Below are 17,082 nucleotides of genomic sequence, written 5' to 3'. Positions count from 1 at the left end.
TTCAGACTGAATTTTACACACTTTTCTCTGCTTCTAATTTGTATAGTTCTAATGGACTTTTGAGCTTCATTACTGTTGTTATCTTCATATTTCTCTCTTCTCATTTCATTTATTTCAATCATGCCTGCGAGATCGGATCCTTTTTCCATGAATTTCTATATATTATGTATATGCTCTCTGAATAAATGCCTTATCAGGTGCAAAGACTGATAGAGAGACTTATGAATCAAATTTGTGACATTAAACAGCAATTGATTCCTCGGGGAAATGGAACAAATTTTAACACCGTTAAAATTCAATACATTGTTCACAGCACCGATGGAATACATCAAAACTATTGCTCAAGGTCTTTCAAAATTTATACACAATATGTGACATTGAGGATGCTATCTACAGCTCAAACATTCGCGAGGTTGATGCATGTGTTTCGTTATAACATGAGTTCATTGCTTTGGACGCCCTTCCCCCAAAACCCATATGGTGATATAAAATCAAAATTTTAAATAATTGTTGAAATAAATCATCGTTATAATCTAAATTAAATCTAACCTTGGATTTTATTTGAGCCCCTGGAGGATGTAACGTTCAGAGTATAAATAACACTCGCAATAAAGGACAGTTTTATCGTGACAAAATGAAGCACAGCAACGGAGTTTCTGGGTGGATCATATTACTGGTAATTAGATTTTTGAATTCTTACCTCTAAATGTTTGTCATATGGATTATATATTTTACCTATAATACATATCTCATATTATAATATCAACAGGTCATGAAGATATTTTACATCGATATAAATTATTTACAGAATTTAATGTTATAAGAATTCAATGCTAATTTTATTTTAGATGTTAGTAATGGTGCAGGAAAGAATTGCTATGACTATGGAGGATAGAGGAAGAAAGTTGCAGAGTTTTCCGGGAATATGTGTATGTATATCGCAGTGCCACGACAGGGAAAAAGATGATTGTTGAATGTCTTTGCATTGTAAAAAATATTTTCTTTATGATGTTTTAGATGGATTGTGGGTATTTTATTCCCAACATGCACTGCGATCTCTCGGTACCTTGTACCAAAGACACTTGTCGGAAGGAATGTGTTTCTGGTATGTTGCTATGAAAATTAATGTTTGATGAAACTCGATTTCAATTTTGAGCATCAATCAATCACATTCATATGGTCTAAGATACAAATTACGCTTGCGACAAAGATATATATGTTTATTTATTACAAGTCTTGACAATCATTATTATTTTTTATATGTCTCTCCCAAATTTACATTAGGAGAAAATAACTAATGTGAATTGCAATTTTAGTTGTTTTGTTTTTTTTAAAATACATTTATTTTATGTCGATTTTCTACTAAGTTTGATCTGATTAGGCTATAAGGTGAACAATTCCAGGATACGCTAGGTTTTATATCAAATGAAAAGTAGTCTGTGCAAAACACTAGCAGTAGATAATTGCTTTGATAACTGTAGACATTCGTACTCGTAGCTACATGTAAAGAAATATAGCCTTTGTCATCACAATAAAACTAAGCGCCCTACCGAATTTTATTGAGATTTTAATCAATTTATTACAGATGGCCCAATGGTCAGTGATGAAAATCGACCGTCAGAGTGCGACATGTCTCAAAACAAGAATCCGGCGGAATATGAATGCTGGTGGGATGACGCATGCGCTGACAATGAGCGTTGTTGCATCACCGATACCGGAAGTTATTGCAGTTCTTAAATTTCGAGCTATGGTCTGTAAAGTCTGTAAATAAACATATTTTCTTGATTTCTTGTTAATAAACTATAAAATAGTTACAATAATTTATTTTTTATGGTAAATAGCGTTTCTATCTGATGAGAGGATCAAACCAGTAAGGAATCTTTTTTTTTTTTTTGTTTGCATTATTAAATATGAAACAAAAGATATGATTTCAAGAAAGGCGGTACAGGCAATTTCCGAACTTTGCTAGGAAATCGAGGAGATAACAACTTCTGAAGAGATAGTCGTATAATTTGTTTAAGCTGTCTTGGTTGATTTCCAAACATTGTTAGGTATTGCTTAACGTCAGGTGCTATCGAATCGGTCTCTTTTATACTGTCCACATCAAAGAAAAATGCAGCTTCCACCAGAAGACTAAACATGTCGTCTTTTGAGGAAAACTTGTGCATTAAAGACAATATTCCATATGGATCTCTCGCGTGTTTTACACCACGAGTTCCACGAAAACTGATCCTAGCTCCATACTGGACAAGGAGTGAAACTATTTCAAATTCTGCCACTTCATCGTTAAGCCTAAGGTATTCCGTGAGAGGCGATAAGCACGGGTGAGAATAACTGACACGGTCTGAGAATGCATTAACATCACCTCCGCTACTGAGAAGGATATCAAGAAGTTGTCTTCTGTTGTGAAGCCCCTCTGTACCACAAACTAACATTACCGGTGTGGCGTCACTTTCTGTTCTTTCATTAACGTTACTTCCGTAGTTTATCAACAATTTGCACAAGTCTACTTGATCTCTTATTATTGCCTCATGTAAAGGACTGTATCTGTAATTCTCAGATCGATCCCTGGACGCGCCATTTTGTAGCAAGATCTCCGTAATTTCCAAGTTTCCAACCTGAATTGCAAAATGTATAGCCCTCCTCTGTTCAAATCGAGGTGGGCACTCGACGTCAACTTCCGCTCCGTGTTCTAGGAGAAAGTTTACAGCACGTGCGTTATTTTCTCTGCATGCCCTCATCAGAGGAGTTATTCCACACCTATTGCAAGTATTTGGATCCGCACCATAATCTATAATCAATTTCAAGCATTGCAGATGATCTAAAGGTACTAAATTTATCTCATACCCCATAAAATACTTGTTATCGGGGCGGGCCCCATTCTGTAGTAGAAGTTGAACACAGTCTGTGTGATTCTGATCTATGGCAATATTCAGAGGTTCCAATGTTAGATAGCCCAAGGAACGACTAGATTCTCGAACTTCTCCATCCTCAGCCGAGCAGAAGTTGATAGTGGCTCCATTTTCTATTAAAATCTTCATGACATCGGTATAGCCCTTTCTGGAACATATATGTAAGGGTGTGTAACCAACGTCATCAGTTAGATTAACCGATGCCCCATTGTTAATCAAAAATTGAACACATTCACTTGAATTGACGAATGTGGCGTAGTGAAGGGGTCTCAGACCTTTTGTGACCATTCCGTTAATATCTGCTCCACCATCCAAGATCAATTTGATATCATCCAGCGGAAGTTGGTGCGTGATTGCGTCAGCTAGGAGACGCTGTAGACTCTCTTGTGTCCACTTCTCTGATTCGCCGTCTTCTATATCTTTATTAGACTTGGTTTTCTGTAAAATAATGCATATGAATGTACACCATGAAGGTAATATGTACATTTACATTTCAATACCAAGAACAAGCAAAGTAAGCACTGGATTTACTTCGAACTTTGCAAAGGTAACGATCGAAATAAATTTAACATTAATGTCTATGCATATGCCTTATCAAATGATTGGAATTTCACGGGCTCAAAGCCTGTTGTCCAATCGAATTCTTCGGAAGAAAATTGAATATTTATTGATTTAAATTAAGTGATGGAAACATAATGCGTAGAAAGCAATGATGTTACTGGAGTACGAGATTTTCGTCATTTTCTAAAACACGCAGCAGCCGAACAGCAGAATATGCCTATCTATTTATCTAATCTATATAACCCGTCTATTTAGCTATTACAATAGTTAAACAATCCTAATATAACCTACACTGACCTTCTTTTCTTCTTCCATGTTCCTTTCTCTGAAATAACTAATGTTTATTCCCTAACTTCCAGCATCCTTTAACACTCAGAGTTCCTGGCCGACACAGACACTAAACATCTCGGCTGTGTACGCATCTCTAAGTAATAGGAATGTACATATAATGCATGTAAGGGTGTGTGTGTGTGTGTGTGTTTTCTGTTCTTGGCAGAGAAGACATAATGGGATGATGCAGAATCAGATACCGATGCAGAAATATAAACATATAGTTTAGCAATTGTTAAGTATGAAAAATCAAGTATTTGCAGCTATTATAGTCTTTTTAAAAAGTTTTATATTGTATTCAATATCACAGAGAGTTGTCAGAGAGTAAGATGTAATCAATAGCCATTAGGTACATTAGGTATCCAAGTAATTGATGCACAGTAGAGTCTAAAGGCGAAATTATCTTCGCAAAATATTTGTAATATTATTTCATTTTGTTTACAAACTGTAGGCGTACAATGCCGTTGGGTTTGATCTGATGAACGATATTTGACAGCTGGCCAAGCGCAATGCGTGTTAACCTAATGACTACTCCTTGTTTTTAACTGTAATATGAGGCCCATAGAGCATAACGCTCACATGAGTCGCAAAAACATACGCCAAACTCTCTCTCTTCAGCACCATATACAAGCCCTCTGAAGGTCTAAAATAAAAAAGATGCATAAAACATAAAATTATGCATTTATATGTACATGTTTTTGTATTTACTTAAAATTTACCCTCACCAGAATCCACAGTTAGCAACATTTATGGAATAGTGAGAAATATCCCAGGTTGTTGACAGACATTATAGTACATTTTACAACCTCAAAATTGGCACCAAATCGTCATTATTGTAAAGATCCCATTGTGCTTAAATATAGGAAGACGGTATTTAATGAATGATATACAGCTAAAAAAAACTTTTTAACTTAATGCTTTTTGAACTAACTAAATTCACATTTTGGAAATAAATATATTAATATTAATTACCACAAAACAAATGCACAAACAAGTGCATGAGAAGCAAAATTAAACTTTTTACATTCATGATTGATATTTCTTTTCTATTATTGAGTTGCTCCCACCTTTCCCCCAAATAAAGGCCTTATCAATGCCACTAGGTTTACTATGAATTAATTAAGGTTTCGCAGAACGTATTTGGAATTGAGTACCATATTCTTATTATTCTCCCGGCCGCGTTAGGTGTAGGAAATCGAATGCGTTTCAAAACTCTCTTTTGCTCAACTGGAGATGTTGAAAGATATAAGTATCATGCTTCATAAGTATTTCCCAGAAAACGATTTGTATGTAATATTTAGTAACTGCCATACCTCAAAAAGCACAAGTTTCTCAGACTAAGCGTAGTTTCTACAATTTCTGTTATTGTAGACTAGTCCTGATTCAAACTCAAATACATGTTAAAATATTTGGGGTGAAATAAAGAAGACCGGACCTCATGCAAAACATGGCAACAACTTTGATATTGAAAGATATGTGGCGGGTGCTTTAACGAGATCGGAGCTCAATTCAAAATTAAAGTTATATGAACACATAGTAAGTAACTTTGTGTACATTTCGATAGAGATAATACTTACATGGTGTTCATACGTATTTTTTGTTCTCAAAAGTTTGATTATTTTGATAACGTCAAAATCAATGCATCTGATTAGATGATATTCAGTCAACTAATTAAAATGCAATTAAATCAAACATACAGTTTCAACTACGTGATACAAGAACTTCACCTATGTATCAAATGAAAGCATTTCAGTGGCATGAGCAGAATACCGTTAAAAACAATGAAAAAAAAAACTTGTTGCTATGAAAAGAATTTACATCTTGTACACAACTCATCAAGTTTAGGTTTTAGATGCCGGGTGATGGTCAACGCAAATCATTTTCTTACAAACACATGTCGTAACCATGCGCGGATCTAGGGGGGGGGGGGTCCGGACCCCTGGAATTTGCAGAATTATTAAAAGTATATACTGAAGCAAATAAGGAATGACTTTGGACCCCCCTCCCCCCCAGCCCCTGGAAAACGTGGACACCGCCACCACCACCACATTTTTCTAACTGTTAAAAACAATTGATTTTCCAAGGGAATGGTGTTTTAGCTCATCTGAGCCGAAGGTTCAAGTAAGCTATTCTGATCACGTTCTGTCTGTCTGTCTGTAAACTTTTAAAATTTTCGACTTCTTCTCACGAACCACTGGGCCAATTTCACTTATCAGAAAGTATTCTGGAGTAAAGGGGATTCAAATTTGTTCAAATCAAGGGCTATATGACTTTTTCCAAGGGGAAATTATGATTTAGGAAAAAATTAATGACGTCTTTTAAATATCTCTTCAAGAACCACTGGGCCAGAAAATATGACATTTACATGTATGTGGAAGCATCCTCAGTCAGGTAGTCTAGATTAAAGTTGTTCAAATCATGACTACCCCCCGGAGGGGGGGGGTTAGGGAGAGGCCACCTTAGACTATCAAAGTTTTACAATGAAATTCATAGGAAAAATCTTAAAAAATCTTCTTCTTAAGAACAGCAAAGCCAAGATTAGTCATATCTATATGGAAGTAACTTAGGAAGTGTAGATTCAGATTTGTTCAAATTATAACCTCCCGGGGATAGGGAGGAGCCACCTGTTAGTAGCCTACTGTTTATATATAGTTCAATGATTGGCATATACACGTAGCTTTGTTTAAAAAGCGAATCACAAAATAAGGAAATCGGGCAGCTGTCCATTGAGTACATTGCTAATGATTAGAGAAACTAATAACCACTTGCACTTATGTCATAGGCGTCGGAACTAGGGGCTAGGGGGGCTTAGCCCCCCCCCTTTTTTTTTCAAAGATAGACATAATATAGGCATTGAAAATTGGGGCTTAGTCCCCCAAACGTTTTTTGGGGGGTTGGTTTAGCCCCCCCCTTTCAATTTGCTTCCTACGCCTATGTATGTAAACGAGACATAAATATGTATTCTTAAATGGGTTGTCTTAAGATTTTGCATGATATTAAAATATTGCATCTTAACTGTAATTTTTCAAAACTAAAATAATTCGAGTGTCAGGAAAATAAAGTTTCACTTCAGCAAGAAGAGAATGGTAGATCTGCTGCACACTTTTCCGTGTCATGTAACACAATTTACTTTGTTATGTTTCCTGAATTATGAATCAATTGGCCACCAATCCTTCCAGAACGTACTTAATAGTTAATGTTACACAATTCATCTTGAATGCAATCTGTCAAAATTAAAACCATTTTAATTTTTTGTAGATTCACGGTAGGATTAGTTGTCTTAGTGTTATAGGATGATACTGGTACAAGTGAACTTTCTCCAAACCAAAGGATGTCTTGGGATCCGTACTGACAGTGTATGGGAGTTCACAGGTTGTGATCTACGGCCATCTCTGGTCACTACTGTCCATTTGATGGTCCTAGAGTTGTCATAAGGAACATAAATATATAACTCTGGTCATTTCTTGTTATTACCTTAATACCTAGGATAAACAAATTTTTGATTACAGATTTTTCGGTGAGATATTTCTTATTTTATTGAATTATTTCTAACCTGTGTTAGAATATCAGTATTTGAAATGTACATTAATATTTATTTGAATAATAAAAATGGTTGCAGAAATGCCTAAATGAAATGATGAAGAAACTGCGATTTTTGTGCTGGTGTGGCTATCGCGTGTGTTGGATTGTTATAACCCTGTCCATGTGTATGTATATACACACTCTTTGGCAGTACTTAGGAAATTTTCGTATTGAAGGTATGTATAGATCATGGGTTCGAAGATACAATGGAAAACATTTTTTCATCTCAATAATTTATAAAATGCATAGAGATATTTCAACTACTTCATTATGTTTTCTTTTTTTTTTTTTATTATGAATATATCGATAAACAAGAATTTTATATATATATATATATATATATATATATATATATATATATATATATATATATATATATATATATATATATATATATATAAAATATAAATAAATAAAGGTCATATTGCAAAGATTGTATGAGCTGAATTATTGGTTTGGGTCCAAATAGTTAATTAGCTATAGATAGTCTAGATACTGGTAAAGAGAGTTTTTAACTAGTTTAACAAGTAACTTTTAACTTTAGAAATTTTACGTTTATTTTGATTAAACACCTTTCTGATAAATAAATCTGCTTTACAATAACTGACATCATCCTCACAATGTCATGGCGTCCGAGTTCACGCGTGTTCCTCCCACGACAGCCTGTGGACCCGGGATAGCTGACGTTTTGAGGATTTTGAAACAAATAACTTTATTTGAACTTTTTGTGAATTTATACCATACCAAATTGTATCTATTCATATTGTTTTGTTCCCATGACTAGAATGTGCTGACCGTCAAGATAATCTACTTAGGAAAGATTTATTTGAGACAATGTCATAAAGGATAAATCAATATAACCTGTCAAAAGAAACAATGTTTATATAACATAAAACATTATGAATATGCTCTGTCCTTTATTATGCAAAAGGTACAGAACTACTGATATGTTAGGCAATAAATTAAAAACGAAGTTTTCTTTTTTCTTTTTTTGTTTACAAATTAATCTTGATTTTAAATTCTTTTTGGTACATGTTGAAGTAACTTCATTTCTAAATTCTTTTTAATTTGGTAATTGTTGAAATAATAACGATGTTTGGATTTTCTTTAGACGCGTTAAATTAACAATTTGAGTTTCTGATTATCTTTTGTTCATATTTCAATATCTTAAGGTTCGCTCTCAAAAAGTGGGATTCTGGAACAACGTATAGTGCAGTGGGAGGTATGTATGGTTCCATATTTCTGTTACTTTTCCACATACCAAAGGAGAGGGGCGAACAAGGCGTGCAAAATGCCTATAGCTTTAAATTTATAAAAGTCATATTCAGTTTGTGGGTTTCAGTATTTAAAGTTCTTATCATTGAAAGATGTGAAAGTATGGCAAACAAAACTTTTCTTAGGAAAACTCTTTCGGCAAAAGGAATTTTATGATTTTAAAAGGGCTCGAACAAGCAATAAAAATCCATATCAACAATTTTTCCTTCGAGACACTAACACCCTAAGCACTACGCTTTACCGCTCATAAAAATATCGGTATTAAAAATCAAGTTTGTGTTAAGACCCTTCAGGCCTTGACTAAATGGATTTTAATATTTCTTGGAAAGATACGAATACTGTGTCATGAAAGTGTATTTTTAAGGTATAGGGGTTTTTAACATTAACCGAGGAATGTATATTTTACACATACTTTGAATATAATCTTTCAAACAAATGGAGCGAAGACCCACTCATGTGGAAAAACTGTGTTTTAGTATGAAGAATTGATCAGTTTTGCTCTCTTTGGTGTATGCTATAGACGATTATTTTAATATTTGTGAGATTGTTGCGATTTGTGGAGATTTTTCATAAAGTTAAATGAAATATCAAAGAAAATTTTGGTATAATTGAGATTTAATATTTTACTTTCATATTTGTCGCACAATAGGCATTTTTCTCGCCCTGTTTGCCCATCTTCTTTAATGATTGAATTAAAGTAACAGATTTTTCTGGGTTTTTTTTTTTACAGAATAGGAAGCCAAAGAAAGGTAAAATTACCACAACTTACGGTAAAAAAAAAAACAACAACTCATTTCTCGTATGCTCTATGGCTGGTCACTGTCCTTCAGTTAGAATTTAGTCAGTCCCTTTTGTACAGCACTGTTCTATTCTCTCTCTCTCATATATTATATTATTGAATTATCTGTGTAAATGATAATCTTTCATATTTCTTTACCATAAAATTTCACAGCTTAAACTGGTAAATTTAATTCTAATATGTGTATTTCATTCTATTATGTAACAATTTCACCTGTTTTTTCTCTGTCGTTATTTACAGCTTGGTTGATGATTGGTATTCCTACAGTATGTCGTAAGAATAAGAATTACCTGAGTTCTACCTTGACGTCCCTTATCAATAACATGCAAGGAGACAATGGGGTCACGATTGTCGTATGCATATGTGATACACGCAAGGCGTGTAGGGAAAACATTAAAACTAACTTAACAAGAATGTTTCTCCCACATGTAAAACGTGGACTAATAACAATGATAGAAACACCGGAAGATTTGTATGCCCCTCTGACGCATCTAAAAGCAACCTTCAATGATTCAGAGACGAGGGTCCGATGGCGCTCTAAACAGAATTTGGATTACTCTTTCTTAATGCAACATTGTGCCAATAGGTCGCAGTACTACTTACACCTAGAGGATGACGTCATCACAGTTCCCAAGTTTATTTCTAAAATAAAAGAGTACATGCATAAATCTAAATATTGGACAATGCTAGAATTTTCAAGTCAGGGATTCATTGGAAAACTCTTCAAAGCAAATGATTTAGGAAAACTGGCATGTTTACTCAGAACGTTCTATAACGAACAACCCTGTGATTATTTAATTTTTTACTTTTTAAAACTCATGTTACAAGGGAGTCGATTCATAAGAATTCCTTCACTCTTTCAACATAGAGGATATTTTTCTTCTATGCCAAATTTGGTAAGAAATTCCACTGTATCCTATTCCCATTTTCCGTCTTTCAAGAAACGTTACCATGGAGATAACCCCGAAGCAGATATATTTACGTCACTTTCTGCATGGATGTCGTTCAAGCCCGAATTTGCGTATTCTACATCTGACAATGAAATGTTTTGGTCCACTACTCCACGAATTGGAGACCACTATACTATAGTTTTCAAATCACCACAGAGCCTCGCACGTGTAGTTGTGCTCACTGGAAAAAGCATACAAAAGGCTGATTATCTTCATTCTGGAATTCTAGAATTCGGTACAAATGTGAAATCAATTTCTAAGAAAAACGTCGCTTGTTCAAATCTCAGTTTTGTAGGTAATTTTATTCAAGGCAAAATTAACGTCGATGTGTCAAATTCAAAACAACCCACCAAGTGTCTGAAAATAACAGTCACAAAGGGACAAGCAACCTGGCTCATAATTAGAGAAATTGCTGTATATACAAATAATAAAAAGGAAAAACACTGAGATTTTCAGATCCACTTTTATTAATTAGGTAGTGAATGATATTTGAAATGTAGTCTAAGTTCTTGATAAAGAAACTTTTCTGCTCATTATAATTTATAGCTAGATTATTGTTACAAAGACTCTTAAGACACAAAGACATGTTTACATATTTATGTAAAATAAACAGGAACTTTGTTCCATTAAGAAACCATACGTTGTTTTATATGTTTTACCCCCAGATCAAGTGGTGATCCCTGGCTTTGTTGGTTCATCTGGGTCTTCTTGAACCACTCAAATTATTTTCTTAAAACATGTTTTCTTCAACACTTGCTCATCATCTGAACACCCGGCCTTGAATATCGCCACTATAAAGCTCAACAAAACGTTTATGGTTTCTCTACTTTTTGATCGAATGTATGTCTCTATGCGACCAGGTGCTAAGAATTCAGATTTTATAGAATTTTATTGGAATTGAGAAACATTCCCGATGGAAATCTTTCAGCATATAGTTTTAATCTTTGACATATTTTTTTTTTTAACAAAGGCTGGTCTATTTTATTCGACCCCAAATGCTTCATTTGGGTTTAAATCAGGACTGTTTCCTGGCACCTGGAGTGTTGAAACTTCATTGCGTTTGAGAATCTATCTTGTGCTTTTTGAGAAATGACAATGCGATAAATAATAAGTAAAATCGTTTTCTTGGAAATTTTAAACAAGCACACTTGGGACTATAAACCTTTCATAATCTCCTTCCGAGTATAAGAGAGTTCCAGAAATGCAATGCAATTTCGACACAAATGGGACCGAAAAATAGTCCAGATTTAATTAAACCCAATTTAATACACTTGGTCGAGCAAAGAAGAAGTTTGGACAAGACATGTTGAAAATGATATGTGGAAGGCACTCTAGCGGGAATGATGCTCAATTCCAAAAAGAGTATCTTTAATAACTTTCATATTTGATTGCCTTTCTAGAGAACGATATCAATGGCAATATCCCAACTAAACTTTGACTTCAACTTTTCTTTCTTCATTTTCCCTTATTTATGTAGCTATATACATGTACCATTATCACCTGCATATGGAGTTTATGTCTCCCAGTTGATTCGATATGGAAGAGCATGTTCTACATATGAACAATTTCTAAAAGGAGATAGGCTATAGAGAAATAAGTTGATAATACATGTACATGGATATCAACAATCTCGTTTAAAGTCAGCATTTTACAATTTCTTTGGTCGATACAAAGACCTTATTTGCAAATACAATCTGTCGTTAATTCGAATGTTGACTTATGTCTTTCATACAGATTGTCAGGCCATTATTTTCACACTGAATTGTACGGATTTTTTCCGTTTACTCGATCATGACAAGGAGCACAAGGCGAGTGTGACCAGTCGATAAGGGATGCTTACTCCTCCATGGCACCTCATCTATTTCTGTTTTCAGAGGTCCACAATGGTTCTGCTCCTAGTTGTTATTGTTTAAAGGGACTTTTGAGAATGACCTCTGTTCGTTATCTTCACATTTCATTTTGTTCATAGCTTACCTACTCGCATTAAGGCTGTTATTCGCACAAAAAGGGGAACTAACTAAGGACTTAAAAATAAAATATAAATCTTAAATATAAAAACCATAATAAAATTACACATTCATCACATTCTTCTCCGTTTGCATCTTTGTTTAGTAGCAATACAATACTTTTACAAAGTGAGCTTTTACTGCAGTAATTCAATCGTTCACAAATGCATGTTGCGTGTAGGCTAAAAAATTTTGAGCTGTACTTTGAAAGCTGCTAAATAACACTAAAACTATCTTAAACATTTTGAATATTTTTCGACAACAAGGGTTCAAAACTAATATATTTGTTCATTAATTAATCCCCCCTCCCCAATTTATGTGTGGATGACGGTCACTGAATGTAATTACATGTACATGACTTCACAACAACTATCAATGATTTCAAAACATATGCCTCCAACATCTTAATCATACTAAAAGTCGCAAATGTAATTTTTTTTACATAATAAAACAAATGCTTTCCAACCATTTAATTTAAAAAAATAAATATTTTGTAATTCATATACTAATATTGTCGTTTTTCCCTACACTTTGACATTCCTCATTTATTGAACCACTTAAGCTTGAACCTTTAGTTTTGATTCAGAGTCAATCAAGTGCTTCTGTTTTTTCTCTCTTTCTTCGATCGCTTTCCATATGTCGCCAAAACCAAAGCTTTTTTTCAGCTTATATGTAACCTTACAATAAAGTAATGGAAAGTTTGCCTCATTAGAAACTTTTTTGTGTGTATTATTTTTAATTAAAAACGAATGAAATAAAGTAGTCATTTGCTTGGGCGAATCAAATGATCGATTGGATCGTACAAAAGTATTTCCAAAATTCATAATCGATTAATCAACGTCTACTTTTTTGGGTAGGAGGGGGTGGGTGGGGATGGGGTCTTTTTGAGTTTTGTTTGTTTGTTTGTTTTTTTTTTGGGGGGGGGGTCGGGATGTAAAATGCTTTTGTTTATAGACATTTTTAAAAATATTCTTGATTTCTCTGTGTTTTTGAAAATTTAAAAAAAACACGTACTAAGTAAATGAGATGCAATAATGCATTCAAGACTTTTACAATTTGAACTTTGTGGTAATTATCATACACAACTGAAATTCCTTACATTCTAAATAAGAGAAGAGTCGTCATTGTGTTAAAGAAATTCGTAATGGGGAAGGACGAATAATATTGGAGTAAAGGGAGTGTTTCGGAAGTATACTACATGAAGACATTGTGAAAGGAGTTATGAATTGGGTAACCTAGACTAAGAGTGCACATATATAATCCATTACCTGGATTTTTAACTTAAAAGCTGGATTGTACATCAACGTTGACACATGTAAAGGCGAGAATAAGCGACAAGTATCTCTCGAAATTTCGTATTATCAGCACTGTATAGGTAAGTCTGAATGTTTATAGTATAAAACATACTGTGATATTTATTAAATTCTTCCATACATATAACAAATACAGATTACTTTTATTAAAATATTTTTCAGGAATGCATTTTTCAACCATATGTTTTCTCGCTATTTTGAGCGCCAGTATCACTGTTGTCATTGGACAAGAATTGCCATTTAGATGTTTACCTAATGGTGATAGAGGTAAGACGTTTAGTTTATCGTTATATTTTATTCTTATAATAAGAATAAACCATATTGACAGATTTTTAATAATTTTGCATCGAACTCTTAAATCGTGTTAAATCGTCCATCCTAGAATGTAGAAATAATTTACTGATTTGCACTATTAGAGGGCAGAGGGCCAGAAGTTTTATTAGTAATAACATGAAATTTTTTTGTCCTCATAGGGATGATTAAAATAGTTATAAAATCTGAAATATATTCCTCTCCCAGGCACGTAGCGTCGATTTTGAATGGGGGGGGGGGGGGTCTGAATACATCAACATGGGAGGATTTGATTCTACTACAACAAAAGGGGACAGGTCTCTCAGTGAACATTTTCAAACTACATTAACATTAAAAAAAAAACATGTTCAGAAAAAAAAGGGTGGTCAGGTCCTTCCACCCATCCCCTGAAATTACGTACAATTAATCCCTTTGGTAAGGTTTACGTTATTCTTGAGGGAAAAAATCTTTTTATTTTCAATTCCCTATACTACATATTTTAATATTTATGAACATATAAAAAGGTCAAAGTGTTGAGAGAGACGAAGGGATCAGCATTCCATTCATAAAAATGAAAGGCTAGAAATTTAGTTACAGTATATAATGATCTGAGGTAGGAAGTTAACAATGCTGTGTTACTCTATCCAGCTAAGGCCTTTTTACTCGCAGTCTTACAAATCAGTCTGTGTAAATATGACAATCACAAGCCTTTTACTCCAGATAAATTTACGATTAATTTACGATTAGTGTTATATTTTATGCAGCCAAATCTGAAGGGAGTTTCATTCCACCTGCTTATATTGAAAAAGAAAACAATTTATCAAAGAAAGAAATGGTTTGGATAATTAAAAGAAATGTACAACGAAGTAGATTTAGTCTGAAAAAATGATACTGCATTAATCAAAATACACACATGCTATCATTAAAAGATATAACTTAAATGTATTTGTCGTTTTCCATTGTTGAATTGTAAACAAAAAGAAAATTGGAGGGAAATATTAATGAACTACATATTGATAAAACATACAATGTAAATGAAATACTGGAGTCAAATGTGAAATCATACCTGAAAATCAGATCTTGCAAATGGGCCTAGTTCCTGACTTTACATTAGTACTAACTTGGGATCTTTATTTTTTTTTTAATTTATTTTTTTTAGGGGGCACATTGTATTTTACTGATAAATGCAATATGAATGACATTATGTATACATTAATTAAAAGATTAAATAATGCATAATTAAATTAATAAGAACTTTTTCTTTGGTCCAAACTTAGACTAAGCCGATGCATGTCATGAAAAGACATTCACAACGCATAAAAGGCAGTCAAAGGAAAAATCAATTTACCAATAACCTATATTAAATTTCAAAAGTAGATAAATTTTGTAGTAATGAGAATTATCACAGCAACTTTCATTTATTGAAGGAAATGTCTTTGGATATTATACAACGCTGTTGCAAAATTGTGACTCTGTACTGAAGTCGATAGAGAAATGGGTTGACGCCAAGTGTGCTGTTGGGCTGGACGCTAAGTGTGCTTCCAAGTGTGCTGTGGAGTTTGACGCTAAATGTGACACAAAGTGTGACGCAAAAATAAACGTGGCCGTGAATAGGAATTACTATATAAAAAGGCGCACTTTGGCCTTTGAACTTACCAACTGTCTCAAGGCCAAAGAAAAGGCAACCTGTGATACCAAACGAAAATGCTTCTGGCTTCCTGAAGGCAACTGTGTTCCAAAAGATTTAGTTCCCTGAACTTTCTGAAGGGATTTTTTAATTAGGAGAATAGCTCTGTCCAATTACTTCTATAATAAAGTATTGATCAGGAAAGAAAGTTGTAAATTAATTAATGACATACTCGTTATATACAATAATAATAATTATAATAATAATAATAAATTTAAAAAAAAAAACTATTAGAGAGTTCTATGAGCCATAAAAAGATTTTGTGTCTTTTTCGAAATTTTTACGTGCTCGGAAGGTCGTGTGTTCGGATAACTGACTAAGTCGATATAAAATAGGTAGCAACTGTCCTTCGCCAAACTTCGCCACTTTGAAGTGAAAGTTGCGGGTACTTCGGATGAGACCTTCCTTAAAAACCGAGGTCCCGTATTACGGTAGACGTTGGTACGTTAAAGAACCCTCACTGCTCAATGGTCCTGGGTGCTGAGTAAAGGTCTAAATTTGAAGCCCTTCACCGGTATATGGTGTATATGGTTTCACTATATGAGTGAAAATTTTCGAACGGGGCGTAAAACAACATACATGTACAATCAATCATCAAAATTTTTATTAATACACCGTGATCGTATAGTACATGTATTTAATGTAAATCCTGAAATGTTATCAGAATATACCAACACCATTGATATAAACAATAATTTTGTAGATAAATCAGAAATTGTCAAAAGTCTAAAATACTCAAGAGCTGAGAGCTAGAACAAATAAGAATAGAACCGAAGAGATTCAACCAAAAAGCCCAAAAGTAGTAAAAGAATTTCATAAGATCTAAAAGTTGTTTAAAAAGTAAAAAAAAAAAAAAAAAAGAGATTGAAAAGTCTAAACAGGGTATTTTATGTTCAGAGAGTATTTATGGGTTTAGATATAAAAGAAAAATATTTTTATTCCAATTTTTAAGTTAAAAGCCACTTTGAAACAAAAATCAGAAATTACAGATTTGAGGAAAATCCCTGGCTCCTAAGGTATGCATCAAATTAATTCTGTTTCAAGTATGCTCTATTTCAGAACAATGGCCAGGGGCTTCCCTACCTAAAAAGCACAAAATATGTCATAGTTTAGGTGTGAGTAATTTATATTTAATTTATGTGTATTTTATATCGATATAAAATTTCCAAATTTAATTTCACACTTTGTGGCATATATCATATCTGAAAAAAATGAACATCGTTTTCTGTAACTTTAAATTGTTTGCATTATCTGCTACACTTTTAGGGAAAATACCAAAAAACTGCAACACGCTCTCTGGTCTTAGATAAGTAAAAATAAAAAATGAATCAAAATTTTCAGAATTGAATGCAAAGTCGTCGGCTCATGTTTAAACA

The 17,082-nt window shown here is 33.6% G+C and overlaps 4 protein-coding genes across 4 annotated transcripts; 3 read left to right on the top strand and 1 right to left on the bottom strand.

Moving 5' to 3' along the window:
* The first annotated feature begins 509 nt into the window (after nt 1-509).
* Nucleotides 510-1,820, top strand: LOC133173090 (uncharacterized). Its single transcript, XM_061308011.1, has 4 exons — nt 510-676; nt 849-929; nt 1,018-1,105; nt 1,586-1,820. Exons 1-4 carry the CDS (start codon nt 635-637, stop codon nt 1,735-1,737), a joined length of 363 nt encoding a protein of 120 aa, XP_061163995.1. The 5' UTR covers nt 510-634; the 3' UTR covers nt 1,738-1,820.
* On the bottom strand, nt 1,808-3,871 carry LOC133173089 (ankyrin repeat and SOCS box protein 8-like). Its single transcript, XM_061308010.1, has 2 exons — nt 3,771-3,871; nt 1,808-3,350 (listed from the first exon to the last, which is right to left on the bottom strand). The coding sequence occupies exons 1-2, from the start codon at nt 3,786-3,788 to the stop codon at nt 1,905-1,907; spliced, it is 1,464 nt and encodes a 487-aa protein (XP_061163994.1). The 5' UTR covers nt 3,789-3,871; the 3' UTR covers nt 1,808-1,904.
* A 3,244-nt stretch (nt 3,872-7,115) lies between these two features.
* On the top strand, nt 7,116-10,984 carry LOC133173268 (alpha-1,3-mannosyl-glycoprotein 4-beta-N-acetylglucosaminyltransferase C-like). The gene is made up of 5 exons (XM_061308254.1): nt 7,116-7,320; nt 7,423-7,561; nt 8,558-8,607; nt 9,391-9,409; nt 9,700-10,984. The coding sequence occupies exons 2-5, from the start codon at nt 7,438-7,440 to the stop codon at nt 10,854-10,856; spliced, it is 1,350 nt and encodes a 449-aa protein (XP_061164238.1). The 5' UTR covers nt 7,116-7,320; nt 7,423-7,437; the 3' UTR covers nt 10,857-10,984.
* A 2,575-nt stretch (nt 10,985-13,559) lies between these two features.
* Nucleotides 13,560-16,011, top strand: LOC133173340 (uncharacterized). Its single transcript, XM_061308329.1, has 3 exons — nt 13,560-13,790; nt 13,891-13,995; nt 15,447-16,011. The coding sequence occupies exons 2-3, from the start codon at nt 13,893-13,895 to the stop codon at nt 15,773-15,775; spliced, it is 432 nt and encodes a 143-aa protein (XP_061164313.1). The 5' UTR covers nt 13,560-13,790; nt 13,891-13,892; the 3' UTR covers nt 15,776-16,011.
* The last annotated feature ends 1,071 nt before the right edge of the window (nt 16,012-17,082 follow it).

This window comes from Saccostrea echinata, unplaced genomic scaffold, assembly GCF_033153115.1.
Source record: "Saccostrea echinata isolate AGI-Se365-2 ecotype Australia unplaced genomic scaffold, CSIRO_AGI_Sech_v1 ptg000056l, whole genome shotgun sequence".
Lineage (NCBI taxonomy): Eukaryota > Metazoa > Mollusca > Bivalvia > Ostreida > Ostreidae > Saccostrea > Saccostrea echinata.
The sequence above is the reverse complement of the archived record's forward strand: the minus strand, read 5'-3'. Positions and strand labels throughout refer to the sequence as shown.